At 45.1% G+C, this 23,583-nt stretch overlaps 1 protein-coding gene across 1 annotated transcript in view; it reads right to left on the bottom strand.

Moving 5' to 3' along the window:
• Window positions 1-23,583, bottom strand: part of LOC100694035 (lysine-specific demethylase 6A) — a 33,796-nt gene that overhangs the window by 1,059 nt on the left and 9,154 nt on the right. Inside the window, 27 exon segments of the mRNA XM_003440945.5 lie at window positions 15-185; window positions 938-1,064; window positions 1,142-1,283; window positions 2,003-2,190; window positions 2,281-2,395; window positions 2,495-2,643; window positions 2,919-2,993; window positions 3,197-3,258; window positions 3,350-3,555; window positions 3,653-3,758; window positions 3,859-3,988; window positions 4,839-5,692; window positions 6,122-6,460; window positions 6,463-6,519; window positions 7,068-7,175; window positions 7,262-7,330; window positions 7,454-7,585; window positions 12,052-12,271; window positions 12,423-12,521; window positions 13,664-13,790; window positions 13,872-13,965; window positions 14,796-14,830; window positions 15,556-15,610; window positions 15,876-15,996; window positions 18,949-19,007; window positions 19,557-19,606; window positions 19,834-19,942. Coding sequence (XP_003440993.3) covers window positions 15-185; window positions 938-1,064; window positions 1,142-1,283; window positions 2,003-2,190; window positions 2,281-2,395; window positions 2,495-2,643; window positions 2,919-2,993; window positions 3,197-3,258; window positions 3,350-3,555; window positions 3,653-3,758; window positions 3,859-3,988; window positions 4,839-5,692; window positions 6,122-6,460; window positions 6,463-6,519; window positions 7,068-7,175; window positions 7,262-7,330; window positions 7,454-7,585; window positions 12,052-12,271; window positions 12,423-12,521; window positions 13,664-13,790; window positions 13,872-13,965; window positions 14,796-14,830; window positions 15,556-15,610; window positions 15,876-15,996; window positions 18,949-19,007; window positions 19,557-19,606; window positions 19,834-19,942 — 3,999 coding nt within the window.

The raw sequence follows: 23,583 nt of genomic DNA, 5'->3' as shown, positions 1-23,583 counted from the left end.
ATCTGACGACTTACTAATGTGAACTGGTCGTAGACCTGCATCAGGTCCTCCATCCTGTACTGCTCCAGCACCACGAAGTCGTCCAGTGCGGCGCTGCCTTTTCGGGCACAATCCTGGCAGTGGACCACGCACTGCTTCTTGGACAGGAGCTCGCGGCGCACAAACAGCAGGTTGAACACTTCCACCTGCGGATCACACACACAAAAACACACGTTACAAAACTAAACCCACAGACTGAGTTTCTCTTGCAACTGTCTGCGATTATCACAGCAATTGACAGAAGACACTTAATGGGATGCTTTTCTAAAAAAGCAGCTGAAAGCACCCCCCACCCCCCACTTAAATAGGAGCCATTAATGAAGATGTTAATTAACGCAAACAAAAACCGAGCCGGGCTTCAATTCAGCTGATCGCAATAAGTGCTCATGCTGTCCAAAAACAACAAAAAAAAAGAAAACCGGAGGGGAAACGAGCAGGACCATTTCATCTGAAGTGCAGGATTTAGCCTATGCTTGCTTTCCTCCACACATGTTAGATTAAAGGTTATACATGTCCACAGTGGTGGGAAATGAATAAATAAATAAAATAAATTAGCAGCTCATTTCTATTATTGACATTTACTTTACACTATGTGGTAAATGGACTGGCTCTTATACAGCGCTTTTCTCCTCTTCTATCATCCTTTTGATTAGCAGACGACCTGCTCTACCTACCTGAGCCACATGCTTATAATTCACACGTAAAACACACAGTTAAGGGACGAAACTTCTCTAATCCAACAATCCAGGGTGCAGAGTAATATTCAGGATGTGAGTGGGAACGCTCGCGCCGAAGACTATTATCTTTCACTTGAAAAAGCTGCAAAGCCAGAAAAATGTGACATCCTGTTAAAATTCACACCCCTGGTGCTGCAATGTTCCCGGTGTTGCTCACTGACCTCACAGATGGTGCAGTAGTGGGCCGGCTCGTCCCTGGTCCTCGGCCTCAGCACCGTTTCCTTGCCGGCTGCCGCCAAGGCTTCCTTCACCCACTGACACTGCTTCAACGTCCGCAGCAAGCAGTACCTGTGACGGGAACAGAGGCGTCAGCGACGGGTGGAAAAGAAAGAAAAATAGAAGCCGCAGAAGTCCCCACGACTTACTTGATCATCTCGAACAGCTTGTGGTCGGAGACTTTAATGTTGCGCGCCATGTTCCAGGAGAGGTGCACCATGGGAACCATGGACTTGACGCTCTGGAGCTTATTCCACTCGTATCGCTCCACAGCCAGCTTGTACTGGTGGGCTGAAAGAGCAGTTTAAAGATTTAAGAGAACATTCTGGACTTTATTGGACACAGACACGCACGGGACGCCGACAGCCAGGAGCCCTTCATCAGTCAGCGTAAGCATAAACGGGCGCTTTTACTGACACTACTCTGTCACACAGACTACGTGGATTTAAAACTGCACCGCAGTCAGCTCGTTAATCAGCTGAAAAGGGCAAAAATCAGCAGGGAAACATTACGGCGAAAGGTCAGAGCATCACAAATGTATTCATATTCTGAATGCTTCTCAACTTTGGCTCCCAGCTGATGAGCAAATACAGACTTTTCCAGTAACAGATGTTTAAAATCACTGTTTTCTTGCTTTCACGAGCAGAAAAATGGCCTGAAATACGAGGCCTGCCTCAGTTAAGGGTAACGACGGTTTAAAAGTGGTTAAAAGCTGTTTTCAAAGCCGCCAGCCTCTATATTTTTATTCTCACGGGAGAAACACAAGTACACAAACTCCAGCTTTGGGAGGTAAAATTGCTCGTTTTTTGTCAGCAGACTCTGGCGGAGTGTAACGGCTGTTTTACATTTTCCTTCTGGCGGCGAAAATAGAATCAACCCGACTGTGGATGAGAACCCTTCAATCACACCTCAGTGCCTCTGAGCTATCATCAACTGTGGGTGAAAATGGTTTATTACTACTATTATTATTATTATTATTAAGACAAAACATGCTTTCTATGACTCCATACCAGTAAGAGGTCCCACGTTCCAGGCGATGTTATTGCACCAGCCAATAGCCTGCACCCAGTGCACTGTGCCAGTGTTGAGCCACACCAAGTCGCCCGGGCGCTGGATGAAGCGGTAGACGGGCACGTCGGCCTCGTACAGGTCCTCCAGGTTAGGCCACCACGAGCCCATCAGGAAGTTGATGTTGTTCCTGGAGGAAGGAGGAGTTTGAGAAGAGAAGTTGGGAGGCGCGTGTGTGTAAGCTGAGAGAACGAGAGGAGAAAGATGAAGAGCTCCTTACTTTTCACAGAAGTTGCTCATCACTCCCCAGTAGGGCTCCGGTACTGCAAACCATTCACAGTCTCCTGGTCCAATGTTGATGTTGACGGCACAGAAGTTATTGTGTTCCTGATGACCTGGGGGGGAAAAACAAATGTTCTTTGACCACTTCAAAAAAAAAAAAAAAGCATAAAATAAAAAATAATGTAGACATAATTTCTTGTTAGTGTGCTGACCTGGTATCCGGCTCCCAGGCACCTTCATGTAGAGCTGGACTGTGTTCATACCCATGATGGTGTGACCCACGTGACTGAGCAGGTTGCCGGCAGAAACCACTCGAGCGAAGGCTGGGAGTTTGCTGAGCTCCTGGAGCTGCTGTTTCCACCTGGCAGGTGAGATGAGAGCGGTGCTTTTAATTCAGAAAGTTTAAAGTATCTTATTAATAACTAATAACAACAATAATAATAAAACAGATGTACTGCTGTGCATGTGTCCACAGTACCAAGTTTAACCTCGTTCAGATGAGCAGTTCTCTTATTTTTGGTTGAAATTTGCTCAAACAGTTCAGACTTTAACTCAAAAAGATTCTCACACAGGCAGCTCAGTTTTTTCTGGGTTACACTCGCGAGAGACAAGCTATGAATGGAAGATGAGACTCACTTCCGTTCGTCCGACACGTCGATGTTGGTTCCAAACTTGATGTATTTCAAAGGTCCCCTTCTTTTGCGGGCAGCACTTAAGACACACAGAGAATTCCCAATAAGCCACACACAGAGTACGACCATAATCACTCGCAGAAAATAACGGTTTTAATATGTTCTGCATTATATTTCTGAGGAAAACCAGAGAAAAGCTGAACAAAAATCAGAGCCTGGAGATTTTGTAACAGGCCAAAATAATTAAACCTGGGTCTTTGTTTCAAGAACGCTGATAGGTACCTCTCTGCTGACGCTGGCTCTGTGTCTGAGGGCTCCTTTAGTGCCTTCTTTTCATTCTCCTCCTGCAAACAAACCAAAAGTGTGAGTTCAGGATTATAGTCGAGCTGAATCTTTCTCTACAGTCTCTGAAGTGACAGGCAAAGTGGAACTGACCCGCAGGGACTCTTGGAAGGAGGCGGCCTGATACTGGGCGTATTTGGCGATGGTGGTTTGGGAGCGGGCGCTCTCACAGCGCCACATTTTCTTGGTGCCGGTCGGATCCCAGTTCTCATCGGCGGGCTGGGAGAGCTGAGTCCAGACCTCCACCAGGTGCTCTGGATTGGCCTCGACCAACGTCTTTGTGGAAAACAGACCCAAGTCTGCGTGAAGAAACACACCCGCACACAGTTGAAGCTCCGATCATCGCTGTGACGGCAAACATACACATACACACACGTTTGTAATGGAGCCATTTACCCAGTTTGAGAGCTCCGGCCAGTCCTCGAATGACAGTGACGGGGTTGGAGGGGTTTGTGCAGAACTGGTGCAGCGGGGGGAAGAAAGCATCTCTCTTGTTCTCCAGCTGGTCCAGTCACAGGAAACAAAGTAATTACTTTTTAATTCGGGCCCTAAAAACTGAAGAAATTTAAAATGTACTTATTTTGCTGATGGCTAATACTCACGTAGATGCTAGGTGTGGGAGGGTTGAGCTTGTCTTTGGGCAGGGCTGGTGAGGGTGGAGGTGGCAGGCGTGGCGGGGGGCACTTATCCAGGAGGATGCTGCTGTTGGACAGACCGTTCTTCCCCAGGTTTCTGCACATGCATAGCACACAAAACCACCTCAGCCACAGCTGTGATGCAAACAATTCTCTCAAATTCCTTCTCAGCAATATCAGTGGTATCATTAGAAACATGCAGGGTGTGATGGCACATTTTAATAATTAAAATGTAAACTAAAAAACAAAACAAAAAACAAAACCTCAAACCACTCATTTCCATTTGATAGAAGGTCTGTAATCACATGGAGGGCTCCGTTTAACTGAATAATATCTGCATGGCAACAAGACTGCCCAGTAGCCTTCGGTGTTGTTGACAGTTACATAATAATTTGCCATCAGTACTGCAGTTACACTGCAATTCCACAGGGAGGAGACATGCTCAAAACAACCCACACAGCCTGGCCATCCTGCTCTCATTCTGCACAGGCAGCAAATAACAAAATGGTCTTAAACTTTGCTACGATTTTGGAGAACATTCCAGACAGGTTCCAAACATTACGTTACATAATGAAAAACCCTTAAACGCTACATTTCAGCACTAAATTAGCCGAGTGAGGCACACACATTTTCTCTCATTTACACGGGAGCAGCTGCCCATTTCCATTAGTACCTCAAACACACTTAACTCAGTGCTGTTCCTGCCAGAACATACTCAGCTCTAAGTCACTCTCAGTTTGTAAGATGCCAGAAAACTGGTGTTTTGCTAATGCACTTAAAGCCCCTGTCGCAGCCTGATTGCATGTTCTTTGTGCATGCACCAAAAAACAACAACAACAACAACAACGATGCCAATGCGATCGTTCCTGCCCAGAGGAAAGAAGCGTGCCGTCTCAGTGCATCCGCAAGACTCCATAATGTGAAAGAAAAACAATGAGGCTTCTCACCTGCAGGCCTTCAGCACGTCTGTGGAGCTGGGGTAGATGGATATCGAAGATGACGATGACGAGGAGGAGGAGCTGTGCCCATGCGGAGGCGTAGCTTTGAGACTGGTGACGGCAGGCGGCTCAGCCTTCAGCGGGCTCTGGGAGTCCTCGGAAATTCCTCCTTTGCTGTTGCCGTTGACGGCGGGTGCAGTGGCCGCGGTGGCGGCAGGACTGTGGCCACCTGTCTGGGTGTGCTCTGAGGATTTGGGCGAAGGTGTGGCGGTGGATATGGCAGAGATGGGTGAGGAGGCAGCTGAGCTGCCCTGTGCATGGGGGGTGGAGGGCAGGACGGCCGGGTGGATGTTGTTGATTTTCTTGTGAGAATCCGAGGTCGTGGATGCTGTGGATGCAGTCCCTTCTGACGGCCCCTCGCTCTCCTCTGGACCCTTCCCCCCTGCCAGCAGGGCAGATAGCCTAGGATTGTCTGCGCTAAGGCTCGGCTTGTCGCCGCCTTCTACCACTTTGCCGCCATCCGAGTGGATGTGATTGGCTAGGCCGTCCCCCTGCGCTGCTTTGCCATCAGCTGATGGCAGCGGCGACGGTGTCTTGACCTCAGAGTTCCCGTTGCCGAGGGACGCGGCTGTGGCGTTGCCATCTTTGGTAGCGGACACACTGGGTCCTGCTCCACCTGAGGTAGAGGAGTGGGGGAGGGAGGGCGGGGACGGGAGGTGGTTATGAGGCCGCGGCGACGGGGCATTAGTGGAATGTCCAACCTGATTGTTGGGGTGCGCGAGGGTGGTGGAGTTGGGGGTCTCGGGGTGAGAGAGGGTCCCCTCACTGCTGGAGCCATGTGGAACAGACCCCTTCTGAAGCCCCTGAAGGAAAAAGAGTGCAGCTGTTAGGAAGTGCACTCGTAGGCAGGAACCATGGACACGTGGACGTGTGGCTGTAATTATGATGTGTAAGCTGGCTTTTATACAGGCTCTGTATCAGAGCCAGAAATGTGGCCATGTGGATGCACACTCACATGTGTATAAAATAATAATAAAGAAAATAAAAATATAAAACAGAAATAGGAAAAAATGAATTCAATAAAAGTACAAATTAAAATGAATGAAAATGTAAGTAAAATATGGGCTAATTACTTTTGTCAATGGTTTCTGACAGCTTTTATGAACGTAGCTCTGTGGATTAAATCATGCTTTTATCTATTACTTAACACAGCAGCTGAGAGCAGAGCAGGCATCGTCACCAGCGCTGGAATAAAAAACAAGAGAACAAAGCCCATCAGTGAGGCGTCTCACCTGAGAGGAGTTTAGGTGCAGGGCCTGGCGCGGCATGGCGTCCTGTGTTTGCGTGTTTGTGCAGGTGTGAGGTAGCAGTGCTGCGCTGCCGCTGCCGGCAGGTTGCAGGTAAGGCACGTCTCCGTTGGGTCCTGTGGGCGCGGGCCCTGGCTGATTATTATTACTACTACTACTATTACTACTGTTACTACTGTCACCCGCGGGGAGCGGGTCCGAGTGTCCGTGCGGCGCGGAGCCCACGGGCCCGTTGGCCAGTGGCTGAGGCGGACACGGTGGCCGGTGGGGTCCCAGGTGGGGCCGCATGGGGTGCAGGCTGGGGTTGGGGGAGGGAGGGAGTTGGTAGTGGGGCCGTTGGGAAGAGATGGGCGCACCTGACCTCCTGAGGCGCTCTGTCTCATCTGTGAAAGAAAAATGAAACAATACTTTGAAACCGTCAATCATAATCGCCGGCGAGTGATTTATCACATCTGAAAAACCAGACGGGTGAGCTGAGACAAACATGGAAGCAGCCAGGAGAAAACAAAAACAAACAAAAAAAACCATTCACCTCTTCACCTCTGAGTGTTGAAACCTTCCAGCACTGATGCGTGGTTTGGCACAAGATGCGACGGGTTAATGCCTCAACATGCCACAGCTCACCGTTAGAGTGATTTAAGAATAACACTGTGGGACTGGAGATCAGGCAGCGTTTACCCACTCTGGATTAGTGAGTTTATTTACTCTGCCATCACAGTTTAAGCCTTTAACTACCATGTTTATAGAAGCACCAGAGTCAGTGCTGATCTAAACCCAAAACATTCACCCGACCCTCGCTGTGAATTTCTCATGTTTATTGTGCAGCTTTCTTGTAAACTAATAGGATAAATTCAAGATGCTGACAAAAAAAGAAAGAAAAAAAAAAGCGATGCTGTTTATCACTTTGAATGTGCTAGACGTTGTTCCATACCTGGTGCTGGTGCTGCTGCATTATGGCGAGCTGAGCCTCCAGCTGCTCCAACATCTGGAGCTGCGGCGGCTTCAAGTTGGCCCGATTACTCCGTAACTGTTCCAACATCTGAAGACGGACAGAAAGAGTGAGAACCATGTGACACCTAAAAATAATGATGACCTTTAAGATAAATAGATGAAAATGTTGCCAACCTGTAATTTCTGTGGTGAGAGGTACCAGTTGGGGACTGGCTGTGCTGGATTACTGGCCCATGAATCACCCTGAGGTGAAAAAACAAAAAGAAGCTGTATTAAGGTGAATGAAACTGGAATTACCGCCTCTGCCACCCAGTTCAGTTCTGAGTAAACTCTGCTTACTACGAGGGAAACAACTGCCATATTTACCTTGGCAGGACCAGAGGCTTTCCTCCTCTTGGCTGGGCAGGACTGGTCGTCCGCTTGGCCAAGCGAGCCCACGTGAGGAGGCAGAGACTGACCCGAGCCTCCGCCCTCTGCACTGTGATTGGGCTTGCAAGCCTGTAGGGGAGGGGCGGGGGATAATGGAGGGAGAGGCGCAGGCAAAAGGGAAACAAATCAAAGGAGAAGAAAAAAAAAGATATATAAATGGATGGGTAAAACAAAGAAGATTGGAGCAGAGCCAGATGAAAGGAAAGTCATGAAAGAAGATGGGGGTAAAAGAAAAAAGTTAAGGGTATGGGAGGAACAGGAAGAACAGGAGGGAGAGAGGGGGTTATGGAGACATGGAGATGGGGATTGTGGAAAGAGAGAAACAAGGGAGAGCAATAATGTGATTCTGCGTTAAAGCTTCAATGACAGATAAAGCAAAATAAAAAAAACAAAACCCTTCCTGTGTGTCTAAAGGCGTTGAGTCAAATTACAGCAACACCCTCCAGGTTATCTTTCCTGTTTAAAGGAAAGCTGGGAAAACACATACAGAGGCTACAACCAAACAGCATCTACAGCGCTCCAACTGTCCTCATGGGAAAGACTTACTATGTTCCCAAGTTTGGCGAGACATTGCAAGGCAGTAGCAGCTGTTTAGGGACACAGTGGCATAACTCGCCCTTGGAAGCCAAAGGTTACAAAGCATTCACACACTGACAGCCTTTAATATTAGTTTGGAGTAAGCTCATGAGCCAGATGTGACTGTATGGCCTGCGGAACAAGCCATCGTTTTAGCGCGCTGCGTTAAAAACAAAGCCAGATGACAAAAATGCAGCTTTATTATTAATATCATTATCATCACTATCATTTAGCGTCAGGCTATAAAGTCACACCTGACCCAATGAAATCGGCTCATCCGAAGAATTTCGAACAAATTCAATCGCGCTCGAGTCGAGCGTCGCCACGTCGGCTGCTAAAAGATCAACACATTCCGACAACGACGACCACACGCAAACACGGACACAGCAGAGCTACGGCTATCTACTGCATGACGGACGTGTTTAAATGAAGTGGAGGTGAAACACTGCAAGATGCCTAAGGTCAGCTAATGAAGGGGGAAGGGGAGGAAAGGGAGGCGGGTGGGGAGGAGGAGGAAGACGAACAGAGCCAATAGGAAGCCTGGGGACAGTCTACGGCAGCACGACCTCACCGATCACACCGAGGCAGGGTGAAGAAAAGCCCCCACCAGGGGAAAAAAAAAAAAAAAAAAAGAGAACACACATAAAAAAAAAAGAAAGAGGCAAAGTGTGTGTGAGAAGTAGAAACACAGCCACTTTACTTTTAATTAGAGCCCTTTAATCTGTTCAGGACGAGGGGGAGGGGGGTGTAGGAAACTAGGGTGGGGGTGTAATCCTGAATACCACGTTAGATTTAGGAAAAAAAGGATTAAAATAAGAAATCGAAGAGGAAAAAGAATGAGAAAAAAATCATTTATCGGGTTTTTTCAGTTTTCGAATCAAACTGAGCGTGATGGGTGAAGCCATGTGACTGCTGGAGGCAAAAAAAAAAAAAGAAAAGGAGAAGGCAGTGCAGGATGGATAGCACTTGGCTCGGTTTTGCTGTGAAGCAGCCGTGACCCCGTGAGCTTCTAGCAGTAGCCAATTGCGATAAGCTGCGACAAAAGAAGACTCGGAATGCAGTCGAGGTCTCCAATCGTGAGTGCAGCAGAGAAATAAAGGCTTTTATTTTGAGGGGTCGCGTCGTTATTGAGCTCAAGCGTTACCCATTGTTATGTACAACAGTGCATGCGTGTGTGCTGCCCTGCAGGTGTGTGCGTGTGTGTTTTGAGAGCCTAAGTGTCTGAGTTTGGACTCAGAGGAAGGGAGGGGAGGTAGGAGGCGGGGGGAGGCAAGAAGAGGGGAGGAAGGAGGAGTGGGTGGGGTAAGTTGCTCTATCTGGTCTCTCACCTGCTGTGGTGCACTGCTCAGGCCTCCCTGCCTGGAGGTTAGCTCAGCTGGGATTGGCAGACTCCATGCCTCCTCAATAAGAGGGAGCATTTTACTTTTACTCTGTAGGCTACTGAGCTGGGGGTTACTCAACTGAGCCTAGGGGAATGGAGAACGACGTGAAAAAAATAAAAATAAAAAAATAATAAAACACAAGGCTTTTTCTCTTTTACTTGCTTTTTTTTTTTGGAAAACGATGACCTCAAAACAAAGAAATGATTAGCAATGGTAAGTTGGCAGAGGTTAAAATAAATAAATAAATAAAACAACAAGTGAAGCCAAGTTGAGAATCTGACAGTGATTATGCCAACTTGCACTGGTCTGGCTAACTCAACCCTACAGTCATGTCATTAACAACATGAGGAGGTACATTCAGCAACAGTGATCCCAAACACAGTCACAGTGTCCATTAAAACAAGCCAGTGGAGCTTGTCTTAATGCCATGAAATTATGCTATAGTAAACTGGGTGGTAATGTAACACTCCTTCATGCATATGTAAAGGAAAAAAAAATGACAGCATAGATGAATAAATTAACGCATGAGATGCGGGGGTCGCCCAGGTTTTAAATCTGCGGGAGGGCTGAGGGCCACTTCGCTCAGCTAACGTCAGCTGTCGTTAGCGCCAATCGATCTCGAAATCCGTAAAAAGGGGACCTAATTATTTCTCAAAGGGTGTAGCAGGTTTATTCTTCGACCTCCGAAGTCTCTGTTGTCCTTGTCTAATCGCATCCCTTAGGAATTATTTAATTTAAACCTCAAAGGGATGGTAAAGAACAGCAAAAGGCAGAGAAGAAGACGAAGGTACTGGAGAAGAGCCCTTTAGAAACCACATGCGTTGCTATCCAAGTGCAAGGGAGTTTTAGGATTAGGAAGGTTCAGAAAAAGGGAGAGGCTACTAATGCTAAAGGGAGCCTACTACGAAGCCTGCACTGGTATCATTTTGTGTCTGTGGCGTTCACTGCACTGTTTTCTGCCCGTTATCTGCATGAGCCACGCCAAACAACTCCGGTGAACCCCAGAGCAGCTCCAGCAAATTAAAGCAAACTTCAATCAGGGATAAAGTAGGTTACGTGTCTTTTGATTGGTTGAAGAAAAAAAAAAAAAAAAGCCCAATGATGCTTATTCACAGAGCGCTTACAATTACAGGAAAAAGATTCTCTTCATTTCCACATAAATACCTTAAAAGTGAAAACATTAAACATGGACATCCATTCATTTCTCGATACAGATGATCCAGTATTGCATATCTGTGAGGAGGGAAACTCTGAACCATAGCTCTTATCAGCCTGTGAGCCACTTTTACAGCAATAACTGCAGCTAAAGGTTTCGCCTTTTGATCAGTCTGGCTTAGCTTGGAGGAAATTAAAACTATTTCATTAAAAAGAATGCAATCAATCTCAAGATGCTGGTGAGCTTCCTCAGGCCCTTCCACAGCATTTCTGTTTGACTTTGCATAAGACAGGAAGACAAACCCAGCCTCAGGAGGTCACAAGCCGGCCCCCCTGGATAAATGGGATGGTTGTGTCAGGAAGAACAAGCCATCTTGGCCGATATACATCACAACAGAACCAAACCATGATACTACCACCGCCATGCTTCACACTTTCTTATGCACCGTTTCCCTTTCTTCGACCACAATGTTTGTCTTTTAAACCAAAACAATTTATTTTAGTCTCATATGTCCACAAAACATTGTTCCAGCAGCTGTCGGGCTCACCCATGGGATCATCAGTAAACTGCATAAGGGTAGCAGTATGCTTTATGAAGAGCAGTGGCTTTCTCCTTGTAGGCCAGCCATTAATATTACTGTTAATCAGCACTCTGCTGTTGGTGGACTCAGGAACATGAGCCAATATAGGAGGCTCGAGCTGTTTAGAAGTTACTCTGGGAACATAATTCAGGTTGCACAGGAACCACACTATGAAGAAGCATAGAGGATAACTCTTCTTTACTGGCAACGGCAGTCTGACTGCAGATCAGTCGAATCCCTACTCTTCCCAGATGGTTATGTAATCTCCTCTAACCTGCTGAGCATCCACAGCTCTTTGTGCAAGGTTCTCAGAAAACTTGGTTCCTCGTGCAACAATTCTCTTCCTCAAAGACGTGTTGTGAAGATCAGATTCCTGTTCTGAAAATAAAAACAGGCCACCCCATCTCACCTGATTGCCACCTCACTGACTGAAATCACGAGGTTCAGATACTTGACACCCTCCCCTCACAGATATGCAAACTGGGATGTGCTTATCTGCTTTAAAGGCATTGTGTGAAAATCAAATCATATTTATGTCACAATGCAGAAACACAGATTTTACCCTAAAATGTAAAAACGCAAACTTTATCCTGCAATTGTAAGAAGGAAATCGCAACCAGCAGTTTCAGTAAGCATTCTCATCTCAACACGCTACAATTAAAGCTACTCGACTGCCTCACCTGGGGAAAACCGTTTATGAAAACCTCACTGTTGCTGTTAGACAAATATCTTTGCACTTCTGTTAAATTTTCTTCAAACCAAATAATCCAGCTGACGCTATATACCCATCCAAACAGCCATTGCATATTGCTTCTTCTATGAAATCCTTCTCACCACCCACCTGCAGGCATTTGATGCGGTGGGTTAGCGCAGCGGTGTTGGTGCAGCCCTTGCTGCGAGTGGCATTGATGTAGCACTTGATGGCGTCGTGCGGCTGGTTGCAGGACTCGTACAGTGTGCCCAGGTCCATCCAGGCAGCGGCGTGGCTGTGGTCCAGCTGCACGGCGCAGATGTACGCCTGCAGAGCGTCCATGGGCTGGTTCTGCTGCTGATACAACACCCTGAGGACAGGGGAAGAGGGGGGAAGAGGGAGGGGAGGATGACGATAGAAGGGGGAAGAAAAATTAAAATGATGATGCAGAAAAAAAAATGGTTTTAAATATTTTTCTTCGTGAAAACAAGTAATAGAATACTTTTAAATACAAAAGTTACCCTATTGAGCACCAGGTGTCTGCATTGGCCTCTGATTTGTCTATGGATTGCCGATAAGACATGAAGGCATCCTGGACTTTCCCAATACTTGAGTAGCACCTGTGGAAAGACAAAGGCTGTCACGATACGGAAATAATATTCCAAAAATACATTCCTCTTTACAAATTCCACCCTTTAACATGCTTTCACCAGCTGATACCTAGTGTTACCAGATCCATAACAGAACAAATACTTTGACAATTTTAAGTGACAACTCAATAAATCATAATTCGATGGCAATTTTGTGTGAAATAGAGAAGGCTCACCCACAGAGCCATTAAGGAAATTAAAACATAAGGAGGATCGGAAAATGAAGCCCTCTGTGTAAAGTGGTGGTGGCAATTTCTGATTCTCCTCACCTCCATTACTAATCTGCTGTCGGCAAAAAAGTGACAACCAATACACAAAATGACGCGCCAAAAGAATGTGCCTCCCCTGATCAACCACCAAAGAGAACACAGCGCTGATATTGCCAAGCTATGGATTTAAATTTCATCTTCAATAAACCTTTTACAACAGAGCCCAACTTCCCATGCTTTTTCTTAAGCCTTGGTTTTATTCCACTGAGGACACGGACAGCTGAAAACCCAATTCTTAAGTAGCTACTCCTGTTCTAGTCCTGACATTCGCTTGAAGTCTGCTGCCCGGGGTGCACGCATAGATGCTGAACTGGAATGTAAATTCTCTGTGTAGTAGTGCGTGGTCACAAACAAACAAACAGAAACAAAACAAAAAGAAAAAGAGAAAAAAAAAGTGGAAAGAAGGAAGGTCTTCAGTCTGCGAGGGGGGAGCCAATCAGATGAAAAGTAGCTTAAAAGGAGAGCAAAGTGAGCTAGAACTGCTTGTTTCAGACAGAGGTTGAACAAGGAGCCCAAAGTTAATGGGGGTTATTTTTAACTGCTAATCATGCAAAGCCACTCTAATGAAGTTTAAAATTAAATAAAATATGGCGCTGGAAATACATGCCTAGGAGCAGCTAGCCAGCAGCATTAGCCACTAATACATAGACTTCTGAGCTAATGAGAAAGGAATTGGGACTTGTCCAGCTCAGCTGTCCAGGACTCACAAACACCCCACACATTGCTTTTAGAGCCTCACAATCCATTATTTTATTGCTTCATTTCAGGAAAGCAGAGGTAAGTAGCACACTAGTATCAAACACCATAATCCTCTGTAGGCTGTTTTTCTGGTGTGCAGCATACCTGCCAAGGAAGTACCAGGACTGTCCAGAGTTGGGGTCGGCCTCCAGAGACTTCTGCAGACACTGGATGGCATAGCTGTCCCTGCTTGCTCTGTCCCCGAGCTGCTCCACCGTGTGATGCATCCAGCCTGGGAATATATCCAATTACCCAACTGTGTGTTTGTTTTTAAGAAATATCAAAACTATGATATATCCTTAGAAAACCTTACCTAACTGCTGCAGGGTAGTGGCCTTCACCTGCACAGGAAGATCTTCTGTCTGCAGAAGGCTCTCATAAGCCTCCTTGGAAGCCCGGTATTTCTTCTGGATATGGGAAAAGGATAAGAGGAAGGGTAGCAAGGAGTAAAAAAGTAATAAAACAAAAAACAAAACAGTTTAGACCTATAGTTTTTAGTTTATAGTTATAGTTGCTATTTTGGCCGTCTTTCCATCTCTGTTAACGTGCAGCAGGAGACAGGAATGTAGTAATCATGCTGACTGCACTTCCCACCCTTCTTAATTTAGCCGGGAGTCTTTCACTGCAGCGGCGAGTTCTGACACAGCACAATTTAAAAAAAATAAATAAATAATAATTTTTAAAAAACAAAATAAACGCATCCCTGAGCTGGCGAGAGCTACTGTACCTCTCCAATGAAACCCACATAAAGAGAGAGAGAGAGAGAGAGAGAGAGAGAGAGAGAGAGAGAGAGAGAGAGAGAGAGAGAGAGAGAGAGAGAGAGAGAGAGAGGGAGACCACCAGCATACAAAAGAGGGGGAGACAGACTTTCTTGTTTCCGTGGCAACCCTGTCGATCGGCCGAGAGTAATCTCCTATCCCCTCCCGCGCGCCACCCACTCGAGCACCCTGCTCCCTCAATTTGTCAGCACGTAGTTCAAATTTTTAAAAAAAGAAAAAACAGAAGAGAAAATAGGAAACAGGGCAATCCCCGGCATTCAGACGCACTGCCATTTTTTACACCGCTAACTCAAAGCTATTAGTCTTGCTGTTCCACATTCAATCGACATGCAGCACTTACACCCACCCCTTTCTCAATTACTCAGCATAGATGGGGGTGGGTGGGGGCAAATCTAGTCTTGTACCCTTGAGAGCAAGCAGAGCTCAAGTGCAGGTCGAATCAAGCAGCAAACACTTACCTGAATCTCATACAGATGAGCAATGTGGAACTGAACTACAAAAAAAAAAAAAAGAGAGAGAGACACAAGAACACAAGCGTGTTAGAGGTTATTCAACATTTCAAGAAAAAGTGAGTCCCTCCTCAGTGTGTTTCCAAAAGTCTTTGGAAAGTAGTGCTGAGCTGTCAATAATAAAGAGGTGACAGAAACCCGAGGCTGGCCCAGTCTACATGAACAGAGCAGGTAGGTAAGCTGTGCTCCTGGCAGCACCTTCCTTTGTCTGGAGCGCTGCAGTGTCTGATCTAAGCTGCCTGAGTGACTCTCAGCAGATGGAGAGGGAGAGAGAGAGAGAGAGAGGGAGAGAGAGTGGAGAGGAGGGAGAGAGAGCGAGCAAGCGAGAGAGAGAGTGAGGGGGGGGGAAGTAAAATGGGGGCTGCCCTTGCTACGTATGTGAGCGAGTTAGAAAAGCAGTGAGGGGGGACACAAAAAAGCAAAGGCAAACAGCGGGAGCCTGGGCAAAAATGGATATTGCTATCACCAAGGTAACAGGTAGCACGGCGGGCGAGATGAGATGGGAGCAGCATATCAAATAATTCCAGTGCTCTAAGTAGACTGAAGCAAAAGCAGCAGACCACCGGTCTAACGCCGCGTACAGAAGGATGGTGAAAGGAGAAAAGATGCAGGGGAGAGCTGAAAGAATAAAAAATAATGATGCATATTCACAAAAGCGGTTAGATACCATTAATAACATAACACTCAAATAAATAGAAAAGGTGCTTACTTTCAGCTTTGGACAAAGTGCAGGGGTTGGAGTCAATCAAAGCCAGCTGAAAATGCTGTGAGAGAGAAATGAGTACACAGAATCAATCACTTATTCACTGTTATATTTGTCACTAGCTGCCAGCAGCTTATTCAGGCACTGAATGGGAGCTCCCATCCTTTTTGTGTCGTGCTCTGCTCGCTCGTTTCACGCTTCAAGGTCAGCTTGAAGTGTGAAACCGCTGCTGTTGAGAAAATCCGCGTTTCCTTTTGTTCGCTTCATCGCCGGTTCTCAGGATTCGTTTATCAAGAGTGATGCGTGACTCTTTAAGCTGCACATACCTTTAGGCTTGACTCGTAGTCTGTGTTGACCTTGAACATGAGACCTAGGCGCAGGTGGATCTCCTTAGCCCGGGAGAACCCCGGGTCAATGTACAGCACCTCCTGGAATGCTTTGATCGCCCTGTAGGAGAATTAGATTGGGGGGGGGGGGGAGAGATAATAAAAACATTTACATTTAGAGAAAAACTTGAGGTATGCGCAAAAGCTGATCTCCAACAGCAGCTGTTTATTGCAGTCACGCAGCAAGCGTACCATCTTCTGCTGAACACTAAAGATGCTTCTTCCCCGGAAACTGAGAACTCACCCTTTTTGTTATCTATGCTTGCTTCAAAATGAAAACTGACACAATAAAAGTTTAAGCAATCTAAACTTTTATTTAACGCTTTTTGAGGGTTTCTATCTACCTCCAAACATTTCATGATCAACAAATTCATTAGTCATTTCTATGCAAACAGTATGTCAGCTCGTGACCTAAATGACACATTACTTCCTGTGTGGACGCCCTTTAAGTCGCCACTATACCCGCCACATTGGTCGCTTCATGCGCCGCAGGTTACATCATCACACATTCACCGCTTCCACAGTGCGTCTTTGTCTCATCTCCCTCCCCTCACCCTCAACCGTCTCTGAGCCTGGTTCTGTCAGAGGTTTCTTCCTGTTTAAAGGGAGTTTTTTTCTTCCCACTGTCACCAAGTGCTTGCTCATGGGGGTCGTCTGAGTGTTCAGATTTTCTCTCTATCATTGTAGGCTCTCTACCTCACAATATAAAGCACCCTGAGTCCTCTTCAATAAGCAGTAAAGACCATTTCATATAGAAAACCGACCAAAGACTGAAGACTTCTTACAACAGAGCGTACTACTCCCTTCACAGAACCGCCCAAAGTGGCTGTAAACTGAACAGATGCAGATCTGTGCAAGAAGACAATTATCTCTGAGTTAGCTCTCCAGCTCTCAACTGGCCGCTTCATTCAATGGCACCAGTGAGAGTCAGATAATGATGATTTGTGATGGTAAATAAATTCAAATAGTAGATAAACGTGCATTAGGCGACACTATGTACCACTGGAAACAACAGCAGAAGCAAGTGGTAAAAATGTCCTGACATCTGAAAAATGTCTCTGAAAACAAAACGTGTTGAAAACAATGCCTCAGTGGAATTTGCCTGCAGCTGCTAACAGCTGGATTTGCTGATGTCTGCATCTTGAAGAATCTAATTTAGCTGATTCTTATTGGCAACTCAGCCAGAACAGAGTCTCTCTTGCTGGCCGTGGCGTTGCTATGGAAACAAGATAGGACAGCTCACCATCAAAGGCAGATTTTCAGCTGGTAAACATATACAGACTACAACTGAGCTGTGTAATCACAGAGGCACGCTTCTTTGGATAGCTCCCTTGAATCGTTGCGCTCACTGTAGGTGCCATCTTCTGAGGCATGCAAGTTCTGTCTTGCATCAGTAGAGCACACCAATATTTTTAATTTTAATATCTGAAATAGCTCAAATACTTTTCACTGATCATAGGTGTGCTGCTGCCAAAGACTTCATGGTTTTGGTGTGGGTTTAATAAATGAGCAATCGGTGGATTGGATCACTTTTGAGCAGTATTTGTAGCCTGCTTGTAGACAGAGTATTACTAAGTGACCAATCATATATGGGCATTCTTCGGCTGCATGCAGGTCAACAGTCCATGTGGAGAACAAAGGAGGGATTTATTTCCTGAGATACATCTTAAAAGCAGTGCCTGCTGTCTGGTGATGTTGTTTTATGATGTCGTTATCATGAGGTGGTTATCGGCTTCCTCTGTTAAGCGCGGCTGTCTGCTATAGGCTCTGTGTGTGCTCATGTAAAAAGGCGCGTTCCACGCATCACATGACTATTCACTCTAGTGACGCAGAAACCTCATACTTTAAGCTCATCTGGCTTCATGGTACACCCCTCAAATGTCCTAAAACATACTTACAAATTGTCCACAGAGGCTGAGTTAGCAGAGTAGCTGATGGATTCACAAATTGGTGCAAACCATTCTTTATCTAAATCCAGCTAACAGGCATATCCATAATCTAGGCATGTGAATGGCATTGATTGTCTCATCTAACGGGTCCCTGAACGGCCCACATCCAGTCAATGTGAAATTAGGATTCAAATGTAAATAAGTTTACATCAGGCACCAAACACACTTTGATAAACTCCCCAACAGAGAACGGATTACTGGTTTTTGCGATTTATCCTTAAAATCACAAGAACTTTGTTGCTTTTATTTTGATGGTGACTATTTTGTTTACATGCTGCAAGTGAACGCAGCTTGACTGATATTTATGAGTTTTTGAGACTGCCACGATAATACACTCAGTGAAAAACAAAAGAATTTCATAATTTAAAAAACATCCTAGGAACACTATGTCGGCTGATTTTGTGCTTGCATGTAACTTATGCCATGTCACAGCTATTGCACTCTGAAACTGCTGCCTGAATCTAGTGTTAACAAGTTCAACTCACTATAAAACAAGGATGGAAAACACCCCTCTTTTTTATTTGCACTAATAAAAACTGCTGTCCGCAAGCTACAATCACCCGTGAAACCTCGTTTAGTTCTTTGTTTTCTTTTTGTTTTTTTATAAATATAATTGCAAATTACCTTGAAATATTTTGACATGATTTTGAGGTTATATCACCCACAACAGCAAACAACAAAACCTACCTACCATCAAGGTAACTACTGTGTCTTATCAGCCTACTAGTCCAATAAGCCACATGAAATCTGTTTTTAAAAAGTGTAATTATTTGGGGTTTTTTTTTTAAAGGCAAACATTAAGAAACAACAGTATTTTTTCTTGTTTAGCTGATATCCGTCCACTTATGCTCAACATAATGCAGTGTGAGATTGTAACATTTTCCCCATCTACCACCATTCTGCCACAGCCCTGACGTGATTTTCACTTTAATCCAGAACAGCCCCAGAAGAGATTCACAGTGCATTTATTACATAAATAATAATGATCTCAGCAGACTCACCCTGTGTCTATCCAAATGAAATAATAATATTAATAATAATAACAAAAAGAAGTTGCCACTCACCACTGAAAGGCATTATAGTGGAAGTAGACCATTCCGAGGCCATACAGAAAGGCGGCATTCTGGGAGTAAAGACAGAAAGGTGTGCATTAATTTACAGGCTACCAAACAATGCAGTGTTTTGTTTTGTTTTTTAACTACAGCAAATCAACCTACCAAATTACAGCAACCCAAAAGGTACTAAACTTATGTGAAGATTTGCTAATGTGCTACTAAAATGGACAGAATAACTCAGACGTCAGTGGTCAGTGGGGTGAAAAAAGAAACTGGTGGCTAACAGATTATATAACACTGCAGCACCTGATAGAATTAGATCTAAAAAAACAAAAAACAAACTAGAATTCAGGTTCACCGCCAAGTGTCAACTTTGCAGAAAACACAGTGAAAATGACTGACATGAAACCTGAAACCGCATCTTACACCAACATCTAACCCAGCTGAGACCAAACGTGCTTCCGGTGTATGTGTGGGAAATCGTGTGTGTGTGTGTGTGTGTGTGTGTGTGTGTGTGTGTGTGTGTGTGTGTGTGTGTGTGTTAGAGTGAGAGTGAAAGAAGGTGAGAATATCACAAACAATAAGAGAAAGTGAACGTGTAGGCATGCGTGTCTTACCTTCCAGTAGTCTGACTGTAAACTGTAGTACCTCTGGTATGCTGATAATGCTGTAAAGAGATGCAAACAGAGATTTACGAGAGGAAATGACCAAGCGGCAAGCTGGAGATGTTTGTTCTTAGAGGAACAATAACTACTGTGCTTAAAAATGTGGTAAGTACTCAAAAGGCATGACAGCTGAAATAGAAATCATTATTCGACCAAAACAGTGTCAGGAAAAAAAAGAAAAAGAGCGTATAACCCACTTGAGTGCAGGTGAAGGGAAGAGATGACTCACCTTTCGGATAATCCTCCAAGAGGAGGTTGAAGTGGCCCAGCTGGCAGAATAACTCAGGGTCCACTTTGCCCTCGGCCTTAAGGATGAGTGAATCGTAGCACCGAACAGCCTAGAGGGAAAACAAAAATAACACCGGCTCAGTTCTGTGTGTCGCATGCAAACATCCACGTCTGCAAAGAAAAGAAGCGTGGTGTAAGAACGTTACAAAGTCACAGCGTGGCTGACGTCAGCTTCCAAAATCTCTTCTGCAGATAAATATCAGGTTAGGATTTAAGCTCGCTGCAGAGGAAAGCTTTTGCAGTATATCTTGTAGAGATCTCCCCAGCCTGCGGGAGTACAGAGGCCGCTGACTCTGAGCTGGATACTCGCATCTGAGGAGGTCGGCACAGACAAGAAACAGCGTTGCGATCACTGCTGATTCAGATCCAGACCAACACAAGTTATATTGACTTCATTAGTCCGGAGGAGAAATTTGCAGCTTGCTGTCATCAAGTCCTTCCACTTTTTAAATCTCATGCACCTAAGTCAGCTGACCAAACTTGCATTATAAATCAGTTCAACCCAAAAAACAAACAAATCATCCAACACTGGACACACTTAGCTTGTCAACTGTACCTCGTAATTCAGAGCAAGCTAACGGCTCAATCACACGAGTAAAAACAGAAGCCTCCTTACATCTACATAAAAAACACAACTGCCTGGTGACTGTTTTGAATTTTTTCACGTTCCGTGACAGATCGCAGCTTATGGTGGTGTTGATCTGAAGCTGATTGCACAGGTTGCCTTATATGAGGCAACCTTTCTGCAAACAGTTGCAGTCTGATTTGGACTGACTGCAATCGCTCTCAGAAAGACTGTTAAAAGGTTTACAAAGAATTGCTGTCTAATTTATAAATGCAGACCAATTTGCAACATGTTGCCATCCGTTTGAACGAGTCCTTAAAAATGAGCACAACTTGAGGGGACTCTACTCAGCTGGCTGGATTCTGGTTATATTCCTGTAGAATTCTGTCTATGTGAAGAGCAACAGATGATGATTTTTGATCATTTATAACAGTTAATTGCTGTATTATCAGAACCAGAATGCATATAGCTGGCAACTCTAACTCTGTGTTATGGCATCATTTATGGCCAACTTAGTGACAAGTGTTTGGTGTGCTTCTTTTTTCAGGAGGAAAAAACCTGAAGTGAGATAACTTTATCTAACTGGATATTGACAAAGTTTAACTTTAAGGGCATAATTTTCTGTTGAAAAAAAATGTGATGGACTGCACTGCAATACTCATCATATCTATCCATCCATCTTCTTCTGCTTATCCGGGACCGGGTCGCGGGTCCAGCAGCCTAACCCCAGACCTCCCTCTCACGAGCCACCTCCTCCAGCTTATCTGGGGGAACACCAAGGCGTTCACAGGCCAGCCAAGAAATATAATATATCCAGCGTGTCCTGGGTCTGTCCCGGGGCCTTCTCCTGGTGGGACATGCCCAGAACACCTCACCCAGTAGGCATCCTTATCAGAACCACCTCAACTGGCTCCTTTCAATGTGGAGGAGCAGCGGCTCTACTTTGAGCCGCTCTCGGATGGCTGAACTCCTCACCCCATCTCTGAGGGTGAGGAGTTCAGACTCAGGTTCAGACCCCTATGAGTGAAAGATCCAGGGAACGGTTCACCCTGCCCGGGACAGGGTTACCAGGGCCCTGCCCTGGAGTCAGGCCTGGGGAGGGTGCCAGAGGGCGGCCGGGCACAGCCCGAAAAACAGGACATGGGCACATCCTCCTGCAGGCCCAGTACCCACAGGAGGCGCCGTAGGGGTCGGGTGCAATGTGTTCCGAGCGGCGACCAGGAGCGGAGGCCCAGGCGGACTGATCCCCAGCAACCAAGACTACTCATCATATCGCAAAATGTAAAAATGACAACATCATCACGTCGCAGGGTGTCTAGTAATTCTAACTTCTAGTTTTATCTACATTATTTATTTGGAACTGAACAAAGAATTCAGTTTTTCATTTAGTTTGTGTTCTTCTATAACACCTGAAGCTTCTGACTGGTCAGAATTAAAAATTAAATCAAATATTTTAACCGAAAATTAAATTACAACTTTGCATCTCAGGAGAAAACGGGGACCTTAAAAACTGGCATAAATAATGACTCTATTTAGATCATCTCAGACATCAACTGACATGAAAAGAATTATCATGATAAGATTAGAAAGATAAGATGATAACAAACATTCATATGTTATCATCTCTTTACTACTACTTTATTACTTCCTGTTGTGATGGGATTATTAATACACTACTGGAAAACTGAAAGTAAATTAAGAAAGCAGCTCTAGCAGCAAATGATTCAACACTGTGTTTGGAGTCGACTGACAGCAAAAGTTTCACAAAATAAAAGATTTATCAGCCACATCTGTGAAATTAAATAAATAAACCTATCTGCCCTCGCTGTACTCATGGCAGTAATTATAACAATTTATGCACTGATATTGTGTCAGAAACAGGCTATTCGCTGTTATTGCTCTCCAGTTATCCATCCGTTTAACTGTGACCATGAAGGAAGTCCGAGCCATAAAAAGAAATCAAGCACATGTTGTCCATTTCCCCTGCTGCACCAGGGCAAACAAACACAACCAGTGACCTCGCCTTGCACCTCGTTTCTTTGGTGCCACACTGAGATCGCATCAAAGATGGCACAGCTGGTGCTCGACACCGAGTGTGGCAGCCGTTCTGCCACTCCGAGCTGAGGAGAGCCAGCTGCTCAAGTAAGAGAAACTAAGAATGCACTTCCAAGCATATGCAGAAGGAGGGAATGTTTTATCTCTCGTCTTTGTGGACAGGCAAGTTCAACCACAGCTTTTAAATGGAGAAATAACTACCAAACACACTGAAAAAGGACCTCTGTTTGCCTTTGTTGGGTAGCGCTGCCATTTCCAAGAAACAGTTATGCAATCAAAAGCTTTTATTTTACACGGTTATCATCGTGATGGAGAGACTGAAGGAGAAAATGCAGCAGCAAACACCATTAGGAAAGAAAAACAGAGCAAAATGTGAAGAGCGACAACAGCCGAAGACAGATTTACAGCAATAATACTCGAGCACGTTTGGCTGCGTCTCAAGACTTTTCAGAGAAATTTTGAGCATAATATCTTCTTATTTTTGTAGTTTAAATGTAAGCATAAAGTTTTCTAAATCTCAGCCTTGCAGATAACTTACTTGCTGTCTTTTCTTCAAAATGAGGAGACGTCATCAGAACTCATATTAGCAATCCCTTTGAAAACCAAAATTCTGAAAATGGATCAATTGTTCTTGTCAGTACTGTAAGCAGTCCGGGGAGTGCATATACTGAAGCTACAAGTCTTCCAGAAGCATACACTGACAAGTGCAAGTCTACCCTTACATACTGAAGAAAGATGCCCACAAGCACAGGAAAAACTAAACGTGGAAGACGGACACTAGTGCAGCTGTTCCAATTGCATCGCCACAACTTATTGACAAGAAAAACATTAAGAGTCTGGTGGTAAGTGATTCGCAAAAGGCATTATGCAAACAACGCTATTGTGCTTTTCAGGCCAGGGAGGAAAAACTTCCAATTAACTAGAAGCACCTATGGGAGAATGATGAGCCGGTCATCAGTCAGGGCCAAAAATGCTGGAAATCTGCCGATTGCAGTCCCTGGCTGGTCAGTTGGCTTGATCTTGCTCAAGAACAAGACCAACTAAGTCTTAGGTTTGAGTAATAATTCTCCA

Source organism: Oreochromis niloticus, linkage group LG23, assembly GCF_001858045.2.
Source record: "Oreochromis niloticus isolate F11D_XX linkage group LG23, O_niloticus_UMD_NMBU, whole genome shotgun sequence".
Classification (NCBI taxonomy): Eukaryota; Metazoa; Chordata; class Actinopteri; order Cichliformes; family Cichlidae; genus Oreochromis; species Oreochromis niloticus.
The sequence above is the reverse complement of the archived record's forward strand: the minus strand, read 5'-3'. Positions and strand labels throughout refer to the sequence as shown.